Source organism: Leopardus geoffroyi, chromosome B1, assembly GCF_018350155.1.
Source record: "Leopardus geoffroyi isolate Oge1 chromosome B1, O.geoffroyi_Oge1_pat1.0, whole genome shotgun sequence".
Classification (NCBI taxonomy): Eukaryota; Metazoa; Chordata; class Mammalia; order Carnivora; family Felidae; genus Leopardus; species Leopardus geoffroyi.
In genome coordinates, this window is record NC_059327.1 from 174,435,775 (window position 1) to 174,456,993 (window position 21,219).

A 21,219-nucleotide genomic window follows, 5' to 3' on the forward strand; every position below is an offset into this window, starting at 1 on the left:
ATTGTAGATTTTTATCTTTGCCTTGGATCCTCAAAGTTCGCTGTAAAGCTGGGACAGTCAGGAGGTATTTATGATGTAAGTCTGCATTCTTTCACTCCCTTTCTTGCCAAGGATTAGAGGGATGATGGCTTCTGTGGGAGATAAGGAAATGTGAACTAATCACATTTAGAAATGAGCAGTTTTCTGTGCTGCACAGCACAATGGCACATGGATGGATGTGTCTTAAAGCAGAATGAAAACTATGGACTGGAACTTTGAGAAGGGTGAAGTCAGGAATGCTTTTCTTTAACCTGGATCTATATGAACTGGAGCATACTGAAAAGGTGTTACTAGTAGATAACTGTGCTCCAAGGGGAGATTAAGACCCATTGATAAAGACGGACTTGGTTCCTTAGACTAAAAACACACCTTAATTCAGGGGAAACACAAGCTGAGCAAAGACTGAGGAGCAAGACTGTGGGGTGGTTAGATCAGACCAACTGAGTTTGTGCCCTGCGTTGTTCCTTCACCAGCAGGTGTGCTAGTGGATCAGGAACCCTCTGCTCCCCCTGGGGTTACCTCATCTGTACAATGGTTGTAACAAGAGCAATTTCCTCATAAATTATTGGGAAGAGTAAATGAACTAACCCACACATTTACTCATAGTACAGCCCGGAAAAAGTGTCCCACTAATGTTTTACATGTTTATGTGATTCATAAATCTGTAAATATAATCTGGACATTTTTAAAAAATGAAGAATATGAGTCAAACAAGTGTGTGCTTAGTTTTAAATAATAGTGTTGAGGTAGAGATAATTAAGTAGTAAGTAAAAGAAGATACAAATAGTTATTAAATGTACAATTATGATTCATATAAAACTTATAATTTCACCGAACAATGATTTGAAAGGACTTCCTTGCACCAGCTTTTCAATATGCTACAGGAGTATAATACCACTTTTCTTATTAAAAACACAGTATTTGGGGATTTTTTGATTCCCTAAAATTTAGTGCATTTTTTTCTTCACACTTTATGAATGTTATTACCGTGAACACAGTTCTGCTTCATTCTAGAAGGACACTGTTAAAATACAGAAAGTTTTCCATTGTAAGAATTCATTTCTGTGCATTAGGAAGACTTCTAAGAAAGGAACAATTATTCTGCACTACAGGGTGAAAGGAGATAGAATAGGAATACATATTTCAACGTTTTCTCCAGGGGAACAACAAAGTGGAACATCTATTCAGTTGATTGGTTTGTAATGTCAAAGAAAGAGAATTAGGCGACATACCTGGTGCCCTCAAGTAAACAAGAGCCAGTGTGTGTCAGCCACAATTATTGCTTGTACACGATAAAGTGAGGAAAGGGAAGCCTCTTGCCTCACTTCCTGAGAAACGTCAACATATTTAACTAGAATAAAAGCAGAAATCATGATCACATCATTGATAAAAATTAACAAGGAAAGCCTTCCGTCCTAAACTTTATTAAAAAACCACTTTGGCCGTGTATTAAGAGGAAATTCAAAAACACAGTGATTGTGATTAATAAGAAAGTAAAGGAACATAGGTGGTTCCATGTGGGTAGCAAGACCCCCAGCTCACACTGTAGAGGTCCTACAGACAAACTAAAAACCAAGCCCTCTAATTGGTAGGTGTGTTCACATCTGTAGGTGACTGTAGGTAACACAGTTACAAATCTAGTAAAAACTAAGGCTGGGCTGAACATTTTATAATTAAGCTCTAGTCTCATTATGATTCTGGTCTTGAAGAAATGAGGTAGAGAGATGGATGTAATGACTGCGATAAGATTCTTTTTTATACTTCTCTGCTCCATTTTGGAAAAAATTGAGTCCAGCATTTCATGAGACTGGTGTAGGCAATTAAAATACAACTGCTTCCCAGTTGGTTAATCGGGGTCACCTCTATATTTATAACTGGTTCAAGTTGGAGATCAATTAATATCCATTTTCAATTCAATTCAAAGACTCATCCAAATGCTTACTCAGCTGCCTCTTACAAAGCCAGGTAAAAATCCCCAAGTCCACACCCATGTTTGGACAAGAAAATAAATTATAGTTAAAAAAAAGTACCATGGTTCATCCACAGCCTGAAAAGATACCTTTATTTTTTTTTTTTTTTTATTATTTTTTTTTCAACGTTTATTTATTTTTGGGACAGAGAGAGACAGAGCATGAACGGGGGAGAGGCAGAGAGAGAGGGAGACACAGAATCGGAAACAGGCTCCAGGCTCTGAGCCATCAGCCCAGAGCCTGACGCAGGGCTCGAACTCACGGACCGCGAGACCGTGACCCGGCTGAAGTCGGACGCTTAACCGACTGCGCCACCCAGGCGCCCCGAAAAGATACCTTTAAAATTATGTATAATAATGAGAGTGGTATATGAGTATTTGATTCTAGTTCAGAAACACTAATCTTAATGACAGGGTTGGAAAACTTGGAGCATTCGTTTATGCTTTTTTTTTTTTTAATAGTAGACAATTCAGTGTAAATGCTGAACTAAGTAAAAATAAGCAGAGATTCTCTCCAAGTTAAAAAGTTAAAGCCATCACCTCTTCCATAATCAGAGACGTTATATGTAAATAAATGAAAATGTTAAAATATTTAAATTGCCTCAAACCATTCAGTTCAGTTCTGCAGGATGGCTGGGAAGATGGTTTGTCAACTTGTCATAGCGAAGCAGGGAGGGGAGGAGAGCAATGATGATCCTATGACTAGATCTGTATTTTTTCTAGCATCTCAGGTGCTAAACAATGAAGATAAAACAGGAAAAAGGGAAGGACGTCCTGATATTTCAGGCGCTGCTATAGACAGCTGAGAATAAAGGGGCCATAAAACAGAGAAGGCCCACAAGGCTGTCCCATGTTTGTACAGATTTCCAAGCTAGGAGAGCACCTACTTTGACCTCCAACCGCAGAGTTTTCTTCGCATTTGACCCATAACAGATGTTTAAAAAATTGCTCCTTTATGCTTTAAAGAAGTAAAAACCAGTATGAGAAGTGTTCATAGAACTCTGATGGTCCACACTGATTTTGTGATTCCATTTGCTCCTTATTCACTCTTGGTTACTGGTTTTACCGCCCCCTGCCCCCAACATGGCCCAAGATAGGGAAGAATCAGGAAGAAAACAGATTGGAATAAATATTATACATTCTTGCCGGTCTTAGGTGTTATTTTCAGCAGATAATTAGCTTTTGTAAAGCTGGATTATAGGTTATTCTATAACGTGTGTCATTTCAGTGTCTGTGACAGTGGAATGGATGGAAGAGGCAATACCCTGGGTGTTAGCATAAGCACCTTTGACTCTTCATCCTTCTTCAGCAATTCCTCCCCCCATTCTATTTCTTAAAGGTCTCTAGTCTATACCCACCCCTCTATTTCACCTCTCACCACACCAGATAATCCTCCACCTCGATCACGTCAGCTGCATGACATTAGCTGGGCTCCAGTGTCTCTAGCTTTTTCCCAACACTACCTTCAGAGCTACATATCTGCAGAGAATGTCCTCCCTCACTGCTAACAAGTGTAAGCTGCAACTTATTTATAAGTTTTGGCCTCAAACGACATTTCTTGCCTCGTGTTCCCCACGGCTCTGTCACGCTGCCTGTATTCTAACTGCATTCAGGAACTGTTGCTCTCTGGACATCAAGGCACCCCCCCCCCCCCCATTCGCTGCGCTAGATCTAGAGATGGAAAGTCCTTCTAGCTTCTTTGCAAACATCCCTTCCTCTGTAGACTTCTTCTGACCCAGAGAGTCAGAACAAGCCCCCTTCTCCCTTTGGCTCTCATACACTTGTCTAACACCATATTGACGTGTTTATGAAACTGGATCGTATGTAACTGCATACACATCTCTTTCTGTTTAGGCGAATGCTTAGGACAGAGATAGTATATTCCTTATTTTTCTATCTCTGAGCACAGAATATTTAGCTATTAATATGTTATTCAGAGAACAAAGCACAGAGTCTTATACATGATAGACACTCCAGGAATTGCTTTTATTGAGCAACACTGCATTTCTAGAACCACATGGGGACTTTAGGCTGGTTTGGTATAGCTGACCTGGACCTTGTACTGTGAGTAGATAGACACTGGGTAAGTGTAAGGGGAAAAGAAATCTAAGAAATCATTGTGTTGTTCTGACAATGTGCATGTATGGCATTTCCAAGCACAGACTTTGGCAGCTTCCAGGTCCTCTGTCCAGGGAAATTCGGTTAACAAGTCAAAGTTTATTACAGAATTTCATGGTTAGCTTAAGCAATTTTAATAAAGCCTTGGGCAAAACAGCTATATTCCCCACTGGACATTCTATTGCACACTGGAAAGTATATTGCACACTAGATCAGTGATTACTGGACCTGACCCGCTCAACGGTGTGTGAAACAATTCCACACAATGGAAACAGAGTACTATGGTACAATTTCTGTGCTTTTATAGCGTGAGAAGAGACTGAGAGGAAGGGATGTCATTTCTAGAGCTCACTATATCCTCCAAGTAAGCTACCTAGGGGCTTGTAGGGAGAGTGTGGTCTTTGGAGTTGCAGACCTGGCTGGAATCCTGGACCCATCTCTTACTAGCTGGAAGACTTCAGGCAAATTAAAGAAACTGCCTGTGTCTCAGCATCCTCACGGACAGAACTGGAAAAATAACGATTGCAATGGGTTAGTGTAAGAACTAGTAGATGAAACGTGCTCAGAATAGAACCTGGCGTATTTTAGGCATGCAGGAAATATTGGATTCCTTCATTTCTTTGGGTCTCAATTTTTACCTGTGTGTAAAACGTGGGATTTTTTTTTTTTTTTTAACCACTTAGTTACTTGATGATCTCAAGGCTCTTTCCAGTTCTAAAGTCACATTACCCTTTTATCTTTAGAGGTGTGAACAGTACTGAGAACCTTTGAAAGTGGTTTCAAAGCTGATGAATTCTTTAAAAAAATTTTTTTAAGCTTATTTATTTTGAGGGAGAGAGCAAATGGGGTAAGGGCAGAGAGAGAGAGGGGAGAGAGCAAATCCCAAGCAGGCTCTGCAAGGTCAGCGCAGAGCCTGATGTGGGGCTTGAACTCACAAACCATGAAATCATGACCTGAGCCTAAATCAAGAGTTGGACACTTAACCAACTGAGCCCCCCGGGCACCCGAAAGCTGACACATTCTGATGAATGTGCTGCTGTCTTTGGATTTCCTTAGGTTTAATTTTCTCTTCTTTGAGCTTCTTTGAGATGGACAATTAAATCATTAATTGCCAAACTCTCTTCTAATAAACACATTTCTATGCATTTCCTCCTTTGTTCCTGTAAGCACTGCTTTAGCTGAACCCCACACGTTTAGTTATATTGTGTTTTCATTTTAATTGGTTAAGAATATTATAAAATTTCCCTTGTGATATTTCATCTTTTATCCCTGGTTCACTTAGAACTATGCTGCTTAACTTCTGTGTATTTAGAGATATTGCAGTTCTCTTTCAGTGATTTTTTTTCTTAGTTTTTAATTCCACTGAGGTGAGTGCACACATTTAGTGGAATTTCAGTCCTTTGAAATTTGTTGACTTGTGTTATTACCCATCATATGGATGAATCACACTTTCCACTTCAGCAAACATTCTCTGTGTCACTGAAAAAAGGTACATTCTGTCATTATTGGTTGTAACAGCTAGGATATAAATGTTAATTAGGTCACTGCTGGTCCCGTTATTCAAATGTACATACTTACTGATTTTTGTTGTCTACTTATTAACTTCTATACTAGAAGAAGTTTATGGACTCAGGTCGTGATCTCATGGCCCGTGAGTTCGAGCCCTGCATCGGGCTCTGTGCTGACAGCTCAGAGCCTGGTGCCTGCTTTGGATTCTGTGTCTCCCTCTCTCTCTGACCCTCCCCTGTTCATGCTGTGTCTCTCTCTGTCTCAAAAACAAGTAAACATTAAAAAAAAAAATTTTTTTTAAAGTTTATAAAAATTTCCAACTATTTCTCTTTTAGTTCTGTCAAGTCCTGCGTACTTTGCTTTATTGCAGATAACTGTTTTTTACAAATTGAAGATTCATGGCAGCAAACCTACTGGTGCCCTTTCACCAATGGCATTTGCTCATTTTTTGCATCTCTCGGTCACATTTTCGTAATTCTTGAAATATTTCAAACTTTTTCATTATTATATTTGTTACGGTGATCTGTGATGTTTGATGTTACTATTGTAATTGTTTTGGGGTGCCACAAACCCTACCCAAAGAAGACCATGAACCTAATTGATATATGCTGTGTGTTCCAGACTGTTCAACTAACAGGCCATTCCCTGTCTCTCCCTATTCCCTGAGACAGAAAAAATATTGAAATTAGGCTGATTAATAACTTTACAATGGCTTCTAGGTGTTCAAGTTAAAGAGTCACATGTCTCTCACTTTAAATCAAAAGCTAGAAATGATTCAGCTTGGTGAGGAAGGTTCTCTCAGCTTAGTGAGGAAGGTGTGTCAAAAGTCGAGACAGGCTAAAAGCTAGGGCCCTTGCACCAGTTAGCCAAATCGTGAATGCGAAGGAAAAGTTCTTGAAGGAAATTAAAGGCGCTACTTGAATGAACACACGAATGATAAGACAGCCCTACTGCTGATGGAGAACGTTTGAGGGGTCTGGATAGAAGATCAAACCAGCTACAACATTCCCTTAACCCAAAGCCTAGCCCAGAGAAAGCCCCTAACTCTCTTCGATTCTGTGAGGGCTGAGAGAGGAGAGGAAGCTGCAGAAGAAAAGTCTGAAGCTAACAGAGTCTGGCTCAAGAGGTTTAGGGAAGGAAGCTGTCTCTAGAACATGAGAGCGCAAGGGTTCAGAAGCAAGTGCTAATGTAGAAGCTGCATCACGTTATCCGGAAGATTTAGGTAAGATAACTAACAAAGGTGGCTACACAAAACGGATCTTCGATGCAGACAAAACAGTCTTCTATTGGAAAAAGAGGCCATCTGGGACTTTCATAGCTAAAGAGGACAAGTCAATGGCTGGCTTCAAAGGGCAGGCTGGCTCTCTTGTTAGGAGCCAAGGCAGCTGGTGACTTCACATTGAAGCCATTGCTCATTTACCATTTCAAAAATCCTTGGGCCCTTAAGAATGATGCTAAATCTACTCTGCTTTTGCTCTGTAAAGGGAAAAACAAAGCCTGGATGACAGCACATCTGTTTACATGAATGTTTACTGAATGTTTTACTGAATGTTTTAGGCTAACTGTTGGGACCTACTGCTCAAAAAGATTCCTTTGAAGATATGACTGCATGTTGACCATGTACCTGGTCACCCAACAGCTCTGATGGAGATGGACAACGAGATTAATGTCCTCTTTATGCCTGATAACACAACCATTCTGCAGCCCCTGGATCAAGGGGTCTTTACAACTTGCAGTCTTATTAAAGAAATACATTTTGTAAAGCCATAGTGCCATAGATAGTGATTCTTCTGATGAATCTGGGCAAAGTAAACTGAAAGCTTTTTGGAAAGGATTCATGGTCTGAGGTGCCATTAAGAACATTTATGATTCATGGGGAAATTAAGCATAAGTATATAAATAACACTAACAGGAGTTTGGAAGAAATTGATTCCACCCCTCATGGAAAACTTTGAGGGGTTCAAGACTTCGGTGGAGGAAGCCACTGCAGGTGTGGTGGAAATAACTAGAGAACCAGAATTAGAAGTGCAGCCTGAAGACGTGACTGGATTGCTGCAATCTCATGATCAAACTTTAACAGATGATGAGTTCCTTCTTACGGATGAGCAAATGGAGTGAAATGGAATCTACTCCTGAAGATGCTGTGAAGGTTACTGAAATGACAACAAAGGGTTTAGCATATGACATAAATTAAGTTGATGAAACACTGGCAGGGTTTGAGAGGAGGGACTCCAATTTTGAAAAAAGTTCTACTGGGGTTAGAATGCTACCAAACAGCACCTGATGCTACGCAGAAGGGTCACTTGATACGGCAAACTTCATTGTCTTCTTTTAAGAAATTGCCACAGCCACCCTAACCTTCAGCAACCACCTTCCTGACGGGTCAGCAGCCATCCACATCGAGGCAGGACCCTCTATCAGCAGAAAGATTATGACCGTGAAAGTTCAGATGATGGTTAGCATTTTTTAGCCAAATAAAGTATTTTTAAATTGACAATTTACATTTATACAATTATACGCTGTTTTATTTTTAAGACCTAATGCTATTATGAATAGACTACAATACAGTGTAAACATAACTTTTACATGCAGTGGAAACCAGAAAATTCATTTGATTCACCTTATTTTGATATTCACTTTATTGTGGTGGCCTGGAACCGAACCTGCAATATCTCGAGGTGTGCCTGTATTTTGAAGCCGTATTATTAGGCGCTTAAAGGAATATTACATCTTCCCACTGAATTGAACTTTTTATCTTATGAAATGTCCCTATGTCTTCTTAGCTTAAACCCTTAGCTTAAAGCCTGACAAAACTTTGTTTTTGTTAGTGGACAGCACATAGTTGTATCTGTATCTTAATTGGAGTGTTTAGTCTATTTTAAATTTAATGAAATAGTTGGGGTTAAGGCTTCCACCTTTCTATTTATTGCATCCATGCTTTATTCTTTTCTAGCCCTCTTTTAGAGGAGTTATTCTATTTAATCTTTTACATGAAATTTTTATATCATTCATTATAATGAATGAATATTATACCTATGTATAGGAGAACCTATATAGGTATATTATAATATTCATCCTTCACTAAATACAGATAAGCTCTAAGTTTTACTTTATCACTTCCCAAGTAATGCAAGACTACCTTTAAAAGAGGTTAACCACATTTGTCCCTTTTGCCCTTTGAGCTATAATGGGCTTGTATCTGCCTTTCATGTTACCATCCCTATACAGCGTTATTAGTTGCTTAATACAGTCAATACTCTTTGACATTATCCTTTTCAGTGCTCTTAATTCCTTTTTATGGATTTGAACTTCTCCTTGTGGTCATTTTCTCTAAGGCAGAAAACCATCTTTTAGTTTTCCTTTGAATGTAGATGACAAGGTCTTTCTGTTTTTGTCTGAAAACCTCTTTATTCATCGTGTTTGCAGGATACTTTCACTAGGTATAGCCATCTAGCTTGGCTGTTTTTTTTTTTTTTTTTTCCTTTAGCTCTTTAAAGATGTTATTTCATTGTCTTTTGACTTCAAGAATTTCTCTATTAAAAAGCCAACTGATAGGCTCTCTGTTGTTTTTCTGAAGGTAATAATTTTTTCCTCTCTGATGGATTTTAAGGTGTTTTTTTTTCCTCTTTATTTTTGCTTTTCAGCAGTTTACTAAAATGTGATCAGGTGCAATTTCCTTGGAGTTTACTGAGCTTCTTGAATCTGTGTGGGTTGATGTCTTCAAATAGTTTTGGAAAATTCTCACTTGTTACTTCACATCTTTTTTCTTGGTGTCTTTTTCTGAGACACCAGTTATACTTCTGTGAGACGATTTGTACCTCACATGTCTCGTCTATTTTATTCTTTTACTCTATTAAAGAAAATCTATGCTTCAATTTACATATATTTTAACTGACTTCTCTTTGAGTTCACTAATCTTGCCTTCTACTGTGTTGAGTCTACTATTAAGCCCATCGAGTAAGTTTCAACTTTTAGACACTGTATATATTTTAATTCTAAAATATTCATTTGATTCTTTCATATTTTTTATAGACTCCATGTCTTTGTTGAAATTATCCATCTTCTCATTCATTTTACCTTACTTTTCATCTATTTTCATTAACATTTAAAAATAGTTATCCAACAGCTTTTGCCTGTCAACTCTATCTAGTCATCTGGGGGTCTGACTTCTATTATCTACTTTTTCTTGCTTATTAATCATATTTTCTTGATTCTTTGCATGGCTTGTAATTTTCATTGTATTCTGTGCATTACATTTATTATTTTCTTACTGAAGCATAATTAACATACAATATTATAGGATTTTTAGGTGTACAACATACAGATTCAACAATTCTATACTTGGTGCTCCCACAATAAGTGTATTCACTATTTGTCACCAAATGCTCTTAAAATTTTGTCAACTGTATTCCCTGTGCTGTACTTTTCATCTCTGTGACTTATTTATTTTATAACTGGAATTTTATACCTCTTAATCCCCTTTATCTATTTCATCCACTCCCTCACCTACCTCCCCTCTGGAAACTACCAGTTCTCTGTATTTAAGAGTCTGTTTTCTTTGTTTGTTTTTGTTTTTTGGGTTTTTTGTTTTGTTTTGTTTTGCTGATTTGCTTGTTCAAATTTATTTAAAATTTTTTTAACGTTTATTTATTTTTGAGAGAGACAGAGACAGAATGTGAGTGGGTTACAAGCAGAGAGAGGGAGACACAGAATCTGAAGCAGGCTCCAGCCTCCGAGCTGTCAGCACAGAGCCCAACACGGGGCTCGAACTCACGAGCTGTGAGATCATGACCTGAGCTGAAGTCAGATGCTCAACCAATTGAGCTACCCAGATGCCCCGTTCAAATTTATTTTAGATTCCACATATAAGTGAAATCATATAGAGAAGATATTTTCAAATGACACCTATGACAAAGAGTTAGTATCCAAAATCTATAAAGAACTTATAAAATGGAACACATAAAAACAAGTATCCAGTTAAAAAATGGGCCGAAGACATGAACAGACATTTTTCCAAAGAAGATATCCAGATGGCTAACCGACACGTGAAAAGAGGCTCAGCATCTCTCATCACCAGGGAAATACAAATCAAAACCATGATGAGATATCACCTCACACCTGTCAGAATGGCTAAAGAAAGGGGAACCTTCTCACACTGTTGGTGGAAATGCCAACTGGTGTAGCCACTTTGGAAAACAGTATGGAGGTTCCTCAAAAAGTTAAAAATAGAACTACCCTAGGATCCAGAAATTGCACTGCTAGGTATTTACCCAAGGGATACAAAAATACCTATTCAAAGGAAACATGTACCCTGATGTTTATGACAGCATTATCAACAATAGCCAAATTATGGAAAGGTCCCAAATGTCCACTGACTGATGAATGGATAAAGAAGATGTGGGATGGATACACACACACACACACGCAATGAAATATCAGCCATCAAAAAAAATGAAATCTTGCCATTTGCAATGATGTGGATGGAGCTAGAGAGTATTATGCTAAGTGAAATAAGCCCAAGAATGACAACATGATTTCACTCATAAGTGGAATTTAGGAAATGTAACAGATGAACAAGGGGGGATAAAAGAGGCAAACCGTAAAACAGACTCAACTAAAAAGAACATACTGAGGGTTGCTGGGTTGGGGGAGATGTTGGTGAGGGGATGGGTTAAGTGGATGGTGGGTATTAAGGAGGGCACACGTTGTGATGAGCACCGGGTATTGTATGTAAGTGATGAATCATTAAATTCTACCCCTAAAACTAATATTACACTGTATGTTAACTGGAATTTAAGTAAAAATCTGGAACTACAAAAAAAGGAAAATCATATAGTATTTGTTTTCCCTGACTTATTTCACTTGGCATAATGCCCTCTAGGTACATCTATGTTGTTGCAAATGGCAAGATATCATTTTTTATGGTTCATATTCCATTGTGATATCTATATATATATTTCACAGAGTCTTTATCCATTCATTAATGGACACTTGTGATGACTGTATATCTTGGCTGCTGTAAATAATGCTGCAATAAAATACAGGCATACATGTAACTTTTTGAATTTGTTTTTGTTTTCTTTGGCTAACTACCCAGTGGGATTACTGGATTATATGGTTACTTCTGCTGCTACACATCTTCTGCCCATTTTTAATGTTTATTTATTTTTGACAGAGTACAAGCAGGAGAGGGGCAGAGAGAGGGGGACACAGGATATGTAGTGGGTTCTGTGCTTACAGCAGTAAGCCTGATGTGGGGCTCAAACTCATGAACCACAAGGTCATGACCTGAGCTGAAGTCGGCCGCTCAACCAACTAGGCCACTCAGGCGCCCCTCTTCTGCCCATTTTTAAATCCTATTTGCTTTTTGGTGTTGTGTAAAATCTTCATATATTTTGGATATTAATGCTTTATCAGATATATCATATGCATAAATCTTCTCCCAGTGGGTTGTCTACTCTGTTGATGGTTTCCTTTGCTGTGCAAAACCTTATTTCGGTGTAGTCCCAATAGTTTATTTTTGCTTTTGTTTCCCTTGCCTGGGGCACATATCTAGAAAAATGTTGCTAAGCTGATATCCAAGAAATTACTGCCCATGTTTTTTGTTGTTGTTGTTTTTTAATAGGAGTTTTAGGGTTCCAGGTCTCACATTTAGTTCTTTAATCCATTTTGATTTTTTGCATATGGTGTAAAGAAAGTGGTCCGGTTTTCTGGGCACCGTTTTTTGAAAAGACTATCTTTTCCTCATCGTATATTCTTGGCTCCTATGTCATAGATTAATTGACCATATAAGTGTGGGTTTATTTTTGGGCTCCCTACTCTGTTCCATTTATTTATGTGTCTATTTTTGTCTGGGTATTGTATTTAGAAGAGCTGTTATTTATGGGTTCCTTTTGCTGTTAGGCAGGAGAAGAGGCTGATCATGTCAGTTGCAGTATTTGAACTGGGTGCAACTAGGTTGTAGGTTTAGTTGGATTCAGTTGACTTTGAATTCAAACGTGTCAATGGCAAGACTTGAATATTCATGTTAGGTTTCAGTGGACTTTGTTTTTCTAAACAGTAAGAGATTGTGGAAGAAGACCACTCTGCTTTTCCATCCCAGCTTTCCATTATTCCATGTTGCCCACTGAGCAGCACATGTCTCACGGAGAAAACTGTGTTTACTTTTGGCCCTCCTCCAAATGTAATGCCAGCTCACCAAGAAAGGACTTTTCTCTCTGGACATGGAACTTGTCTAATCATTGATATCTTCAAAGCTCTACTATCTCTGTAAAAACAGGATATTTATAATTTTTTAAGTGGTTGAAATTCCACTCGGAAACATAAGTCCTTTGGACTACAGTTTCCAATGAACACTTTTTCTTACTAATTAAGTTATACAGAGGTTGACTGCTCTCCTGTTCTCTCTTCGGTCCATAATTCTTCTTACTGTGAAACCGTGCTTAAACTATATACATTAGCAAAAATGAACTAAAGGAATCTCTTGGATTCTATAAACAAGATAACTAGCTTCCTTTTCAATAATTTTCAGTGTTTGCTCATTCTATCATTACTTGGGTGATAACCAGGTAATTTATTGGAACCCAACTGGAACCTATTTTAGAGCTACAGTAACTAGTTGGTTTCAACTGGACAAGCTTAATTTTATAAAAATGTCTTAAAATTTTTTTTCTAGAGGGAGTATGCAATTCAGGGTGAGGAGCAGAGGGGTGGGGGAGAGAGAGAGAACAGAGCTCAAGCAGGCTCCACGCTCAGTGCAGAGCCCCACACGGGGCTCAATCCCATGACCCTGGGATCATGACCTGAGCCGAAACCAAAATCAGACATTCAACCAACTGAGCCACCCAGGTGCCCCTATAAGACTTCATGTTGAAAATCTAAGGCTTCAGATTAAGTTTTATTTAATTTTTTTAGGGAAGGACTTAAAAAAAAATCTAGATTGATTAAATGTTTTCCAGCTCTGATCAATGACTATTTTTCTATTTTTCTTATGTTTTGACTAGTAAACCTGTACCTATAAATGTGAGAACTAAATCATACACAACCCCTGCATATTTTTTTAAAGTACAAACTGAGACTAAGCACTTGTAATCTTTTTTCATGTTTCTATTTAATTTAGTATACCTCAAACGGTAAATCAATCATATAATGGAATATGGATAAAATGAAATATTTTGCAAAGCTAAACTGTTGTGAGAACACATCTTTCAAATTGAGTGATTTCAGAACTCTCACTGTATAGTTTTCCTTCACTGAAAATTATTAAAAAACCAAAACGATCCCAAATCTGAAGCATCATGGCAGTTGGAGGAGAGTGGGGGCAGGTGACAAGGAACGGATCCGTGTGCTGTAGGCTCCATTCAGTAGTGTCCCTCTGTGATGTGCAAATATGGAAAGGTTTCATTTTTACCAGTAACAACTATGGACCTTGCTCTGTCTCATCTTTATTCTTCTGCCTAGTGGAAAAACTTTAAATTGCTCAATAGTGATCGATTTCTTGGTCCAACCCTTTCATTCTGTTTTCATATTTCTGTTTTGAAATTTAGCCCAGTTGAAAATGTCTATTTCCGAGCTTCCTTCTTCCCACTTTGTGCATAGTCTCAAGTGCAGCTGCCAGGAGCCGTCTGTGGTCGGCAAGAGTGCTCTCTGCAAGTACCACTGGTGCCAGTGACGGTAGTGTGTGTGTGTGTGTGTGTGTGTGTGTGTGTGTGTAGGGGTGGGTGGGGTGGGGTGGAAGATGGGTGTGGCATCCACTTACGCTCAGGTCAGAATGATGGCAGTAGTTCCGTTCTTTTGGAATGCTTCTCTATCCAATGCTGACAGATTATGTCTGTTTACGTCTGGTACCCCAGTGAGGATGCTATATGGACTATGGCTCCCTGAGACTTCTGGAAATTGACAAAGCATGCCGCATTCTCTTTGTCCTGACTCTTAAGATACGGGGAATGGCCCTCTGAATGTGAAGTCATGGAATCACCTCTTACCTGTCTCAGTCCGTGGTAACTGGAGCTGCCTGTATTGGCTGCACAGGCCTGGCTCGAATCCCCTAGGGTAGCCTGCCAATGCCTCTCCCTCAGTAAATCTCCACATCACCCACTCTGGACTGAGGGAATGTAGCGAGACGCCGTCTGCATCTCCCACAGCTCTGACACCCTTGGCGGAAGCTCTTCTAATCCTGTAAGGAAGCTTCTCAAACTCCCAGTTCCTCAAGCCAACAGTTGCTTTAATGAACTTTGGCCAAGACATAGGCCTTCACCTAAGGTCCAGGGTCAATGCTGAAATGTCACAAGCAATTCTTTTGGGGTACTCCAAATTTGGAAGGATGACAAGAAAATGCTTCCTCTCCATAAACACGCATCACGAAGAGGGCCACGGATACAGGAACTCTGCTCAAGGGCATCCCCCCTCCCCCTTCATAAGAGGTTTTTCTGGACTAAGTGGGTGGGACAGGTTGTGGGGAAGATTCTGCTAAGCTTCCCACACTTGGTGGGGGCTGAGGCAACTCTCTGAAGATGAGGACTCTGGACTCCGGTGTAAGCTGTCTTCCTGTAAACAGTGCGGTCCTGGTCAACACCCCTCCTTGGGAGCAGGTCAAGGTCTAAGTAAATTCCAGCAAATTCCTATCCAGCAAATGAATATATACTCTACATTTTACAACATTTGTTAAGAATGAACTCAAAACCCCTATAACATTTGATTCTATTATCTGCTATTATCTGACGGTGTGAATCGAGTCTTAGTGCTTTTCTACATTTAGACTATCATCACCATTTTCAAAGGGAAAAATGTCCAATATTGCATAAATGTCCATTACGGGTAAAAGCATTTTATTCTCACTTGAAAATAAATCCCACTTTAATAATAACTAATGGTTGTGCATCCCTTTATCAAGAACTATCACATTTGGTTCCTACAGCAAACCTTTGATATTTGTTCTACGTTTGCTGTAGTTCACGGTTATTTCCCCATTTTATGGATGCGGTCATTAAAGCAGGGTGAGGTTAGTTAACGGCTCTGTCAGAACCAGGGCTCTAACTCAGGTTGCGAAATACAAAGTGTGGCTTTTTCCCATTGCGTGTGCTTTCCTACAAGAAAATGATGTATTCTCAGTATGACAGGTCTCCTGAGTGGATCCTCTGAGAAACCGGACACGTATATAGGCACCTGATGCCATCCCATCCTGTGATCAAACATGTGCACAGACAGGTGTGGAGGATTAGCCTTCTTGACTGTATGACCTCAGGCCATATCCCAAAGGACCGCTTTTGGGAAAGGATGCTGGAAAGAGCCAAGCACATACAACGTTTAGGTCCAAGTTCCCTTTGGGTCTCAGTTCCCCGGGTACTTAAAACGAGCTTTGTTTGGTTGCAGAATTTATCTGCATCTAACATAAGGCTAGTATTTGTGAAGCCTTTGAAAATACACAAACTTTGTCATTCAGCAATAGCGAATTTTCCTGCCAAAGAGTTTAGCACTAGGGGGAATAATATGCCATGGGCTGCAAGCCACAGGGGTCATGATGACTTCTAGAAGTAACGCAAGGAAGCATTGGGCAAGGAAACTGGAGCTCAAAGGCGACACATGCACGCCTGCTGTTACCATAGTTACAACAAGAAAGGCCATAAGAGACGTACTATATTTCTTATAAGCAGGGAGAGAAGTCTTGCCTGGTTCAGGATCACTGGGGTGAGTAATCCTGACTGTATCCACAGGGTTTCATCCTGGTTCCCCTGAGTTTCAACACGGAACAGGAGAAGGGATAAATCATTTGTTTACATTCAATGAAGCTGTTCCTATGTTCTCTCATTTAACCTTTATTCTCAGAACCTGCTGAAGCTGGCAGTCTTTATTCACTTCCCTACCAGCAAATTGTGAGAATTAATGGCCGTGGCTAATTTTAGTAGTTTGGGTATGATGCTCTACAGGGAGACAAAAAAGGGGGGGGGGTTGTGGAGAATGTCCCTCATTCCTGACTTTTCTGAGGCTGAATCAGGACAGCATAACAACCGTGATTCCCCAGGGCGGACCTCTCCAGTTGGGCTTTCCAAGCATCACGGAACCTGGTCTAACTTGTCTTCCACTGAGTCTCCTCTACAGCACCCCTACCTCTCCTTTGATGACAACTTTCTTAATGATGCACTCATTGCACTCTGGCCGGATGATTTCATCTTTAGACAGTTTTGAGAGGTAACAGTGATACAACACTTACTGCGGATTCCGGATATGAGACACTACAAAGCGCTCTGGAATGTCATTTCATCCTCAGAGGGACCCCAGGAGACAGAGAACTATTGTCAGCATCATCCCCATTTCACAGATAAAGAAACTGAGGCTGAGGGTAGTAAAGAAACTCCTCCACTGTCAGGCAGCTATGAAATGTCAGAGCCCAGGGATATGCGACCCCCCCCAAACCAGTGAGTGCTGTATCTTCCAACTTCTTCACCTGGAGCTGAAGCCTGTCTTCTTGTTCCTTCCAGCTGCCGGTCCTAATTTTGTCCTCTGAAGATCCATGGAAAAGGTCTTAATTCCTCTTCCCCTACTAAATCTTCAGATATCTTACATGGCTTTCAGGACTGTCTTGTTCCGTTCAGACCACAGGACACTGTTGTTAGATGTCCACTCTTCAACCCCTTAAGTCATGTATTTTCGTTTGGCTTCCTGCATTAGTGCTCTAAGGGGGCTCCCCGCTCTGCCCTCTATGTTACACTTAGCAGCCGTGGTGGGCCGTAAGAGAGTTTAGGTCACTTCAGTCTTCTCAAAATACTCTGTGGCTTCTCAGGTCATTGGAAGCAAAATCTCTGCAGCCAACTTCAAGATGATCAAGCCCAAGATCATCCTGTCCTCCCCCCTCTTGCTCATACTGTTCCCTGAACATGCCAAGCATGGTCCCAACTCCTTTCCCTGGAACACTCTGCTCTGGAAATATACCTGGTTCTTTCCCGTCCTTCCTCCTATCTCCCCTCACAGGCACTACCCACACCTTAGCAGTAAGGCCTGTCTCCAACCACTCTACCGAAAATAACAAATCTCTCCCCTCATGGGTCTTCCCTCTTCTCCTTCCTTTTTGTATTCTTCTCCATAGCACTTATTATTTTCTTTATTTTCTTCATTTTTGCCTACCCTCTCCCTTTGGGCCCACTTAAGAATATCAAGCTCTCGAAAGGGCAAGGAGTTTTTTGGGGTTTTTTTTTGTCGGATTTATTTATTTATTTTGGCAATTTATTCTTTATTTTATTTGTATGTGCCCAATAATTATTAAAACTTTTGGAAGTGGTTAGTTTTATCAGTCTTCTGCGAACAGCCGGTGTTCATCCCAACAAGTGTCTTCCTTAATGCCCCTTCCTATTTAGCCCATCCCTACACCCACAACCCCTCCAGCAACCCTTAGTTTGTGCTCTATAGTTAAGAGTCTCCTCTATTTTGTCCCCCTCTCTGTTTTTATATTGTTTTTGCTTAAGGGCAGGGAGTTTTACCTTCTTAGTTCAAAACTAAGGTTAAATCATAAGTGGCAGACAAAATAACCACTTCATATGGGTCAACCCACCATATCCCCAGCACTAAGAGCAAGGCCTGGCACAGAGGCATTAAGTGGTTGGCAAATAAGTAAATAATTTATATACTGATACTAAAAATGCTGTAGAACCTTTATGCACTTTATTATCCTCAGGAAGAACTTCACTATCGCGTGGCTGGATATCTGATATCATCTCTGTCTTCCTAATCCTTTGTGGAACTGAATATAAATAGACATGCAAATAAATATTAAAAACTCTTGCTGACACACTAACTCTAGGCTTTTAACTGTATGCTATTTTCTTTGAAGCATTCACTAGTTTCAGATTCATCTATCAGCCTCAACATCTCTGTGTTGAGAGGGGTAACTTCCCTATCAATTGCTAAAATCTGTCTGGATTCAGGATAAGCTAATTCTTTCTTAAGCTAAATTAAGGCAGTGATTTGACACAATCACCTGCCAGAGAGTGACCCACATATCATACTACCACTGTGTGTACATAGAAGAGTACGTATTCTTTGGAAAATATGTCTCACTTGAAAAACCTGTGCATTTGTAGCCTTTAATGAACATCTAGCTGAAAATCACTCTGAAGACTTTTTTCCTCCCATAGGGCATCACTTTCTATTGGTGGATTTGACATCCTACATTGGTTTACTTTAACAAACGTTTCAGTCAGTGTGTTAAAAAAAAAAAAAAAAAAAAACAACAACAACAACCTGCCAACAATTCCGGTGTCAAGAAAGGGAGACACTGATGTAATACATTATACCCTGTAAGGAAAATCGGGCTACTTACTGTACACGGACACAGTAATCCTTACTGCTAATCACAAGGTGTGGGGGAAACTGCTGTCAGACCCAAGTCACCCCTTCGATTACCACTGCGAATTATTCACTGCGAATTTGCAGTGCTGCTTATGGAGAAGCTGAAGGTTTTGTTCTCACACATTTAGGGCAAGGAGACAGTTTACAGTTTTTCAATAGGTAGAGAAAAGCCAGGATTTGTTCCTCATTCAAAATAACTATAAGTCCCTTAAGAATCACAAACCAACAACAATTCTCACAATCATCTACAATTTAATATAAAGCATTAGTGTTTTTATACCCACAACAAAACATGGACCTGCGGAAGTTTTCAAACACTCCTCCAGCTGCTTCATGCGTGTCTTCTGGAGCTCGGGGCTGTCCCACTCGTCCTCATCGATGCCCCAGTAGAGATCTATGACCTGGGAACCAATGGACGAGGCAACATTAGTTTACCTGCAGGAAAACTTAATTTACCTTTATTCTTACTTACAGTGTTAAGCTAACGTGACTTTTAACTTTCCTCTTTGCAGCACGTTTTCCCTTAAGAGGGAAAATTATATTTAAGATCCAAACAGATACACTGTTTTACCCCATGATAGGTGTGCACACTGTAATGTCTTTTGTTCTTTATTATACTGTTGACATAGGCCCAGAGAAGAATGAAATGTTAACTGTCAGCAGAGGTTTTGTGGAACCAACTTTTCCTTATATTGAAATGGTTAACAGGAGTTCAAAAAACATGTCTGGAAGCAACGGGGATATGGCAACCACATTATTTGAGACAATTAATAGTGTATAATGGTGCTGTGCATCTTAATATGAGAAGGGAAAACCGTAATGGGCATTAATATATACTGACCTAGAGGGAAACATCTACATTTCTTAACAGGTGTTTTTAGGTTTTATGTATTTATTTTTATCATGCTTTATCCCACGGGAATAGACATTTTGTTTATGTCTGTTTCATCTGAGAGCAGTTTGGCTTTCATCAATATATGTCTGAGAAACATGTATTGGAAACAATGAAAGGCGGCATGCCTTAATGAGAAGTGAGGATAATAGGATCCTCTATTTCTTTACTTCAAAGAGTATGAGGGAAGATGCTGAGAGTCTGTGAAAACTTCCGCAAGCACACTCTTTGAAAAATCTATGAAGAGCATTATGGGTTTCCTTCCCTTTACTCAACTGATGTTCTGCATACATAAGCTAAATGTTTCCAATTGTAGCTTTGAAGATTTCCTTTTTCTTGTTTCCCACAAACAGAAAAAGAACCTCCCCTCCTTACTGGCTGTTTGTATGGCATTCACGGAGACGCAGGCACAGAGCGTGTGTCCTCCATGGTGCCCCAAGCGGGCCTCAAGGGCTCGCGTACCTCCCGTCTCCTGGCCATGGCCCTGCATGGGTGTGTCTGCACCAGTTCTCTGTGTGCATATGAGTTTTTAGATGGCTGACAAAGATATAACAACTTCTTAAAAAATATCCTTATGTTTTATGATAAATGATGAATATCATATATTTTGGGGGTTCTTCCCTTTAATCTACCTTACAAAGTTTAATCACAGTATTAAGGAAGGAGTCATCTGAGATGATAACTTTGGTGTCCCGTATGAGAGCCTATAACTTTGGCTATTTAAAATTAAATATAAATTAAAATTAATTCAGTCCTTGGGGCGCCTGGGTGGCGCAGTCGGTTAAGCGTCCGACTTCAGCCAGGTCACGATCTCGCGGTCTGTGAGTTCGAGCCCCGCGTCGGGCTCTGGGCTGATGGCTCAGAGCCTGGAGCCTGTTTCCGATTCTGTGTCTCCCTCTCTCTCTGCCCCTCCCCCGTTCATGCTCTGTCTCTCTCTGTCCCAAAAATAAATAAAACGTTGAAAAAAAAATTTTTTTAAATTAATTCAGTCCGAATACTCAATAGCCACATGTGGCTACTGACTCTCATGTTGGAAAGCACAGATACAGACTACTTCACCATAACAGAAACTTTAATTTGGCATAACTGTAAGTTACTGAGATTATTAGAACAAGACATTTTTGGCCATCTACCAATAACTTGTCAAACACACAGATCTGCAATGTGAATGCTGACACTTAGTTGTACCACGCACAGATTAACAGTCATTCAGAGAGCCTGCTTTCCATCCTTTTGGCAGACACTGTTTGGACATGTGAGGAAAGGTCTGATTTAGAACAAATGAATAGAAAAAGAAATGGTAAATGTAAAGGTTGATATAACAAATGCTATCAATATATACCTGCTCTCC

General features: G+C 39.8%; 1 protein-coding gene across 2 annotated transcripts in view; it reads right to left on the reverse strand.

Moving 5' to 3' along the window:
- NWD2 (NACHT and WD repeat domain containing 2) overlaps positions 1-21,219 on the reverse strand; it is a 185,576-nt gene that overhangs the window by 72,576 nt on the left and 91,781 nt on the right. Inside the window, exon 3 of one of the 2 annotated variants that reach the window (XM_045474293.1) lies at positions 19,261-19,377. In XM_045474293.1, the coding sequence (XP_045330249.1) occupies positions 19,261-19,377 (117 nt within the window). Of the gene's footprint in view, positions 1-19,260; positions 19,378-21,219 lie in introns of those variants that run through there. The other variant, XM_045474294.1, reaches the window with a different exon arrangement.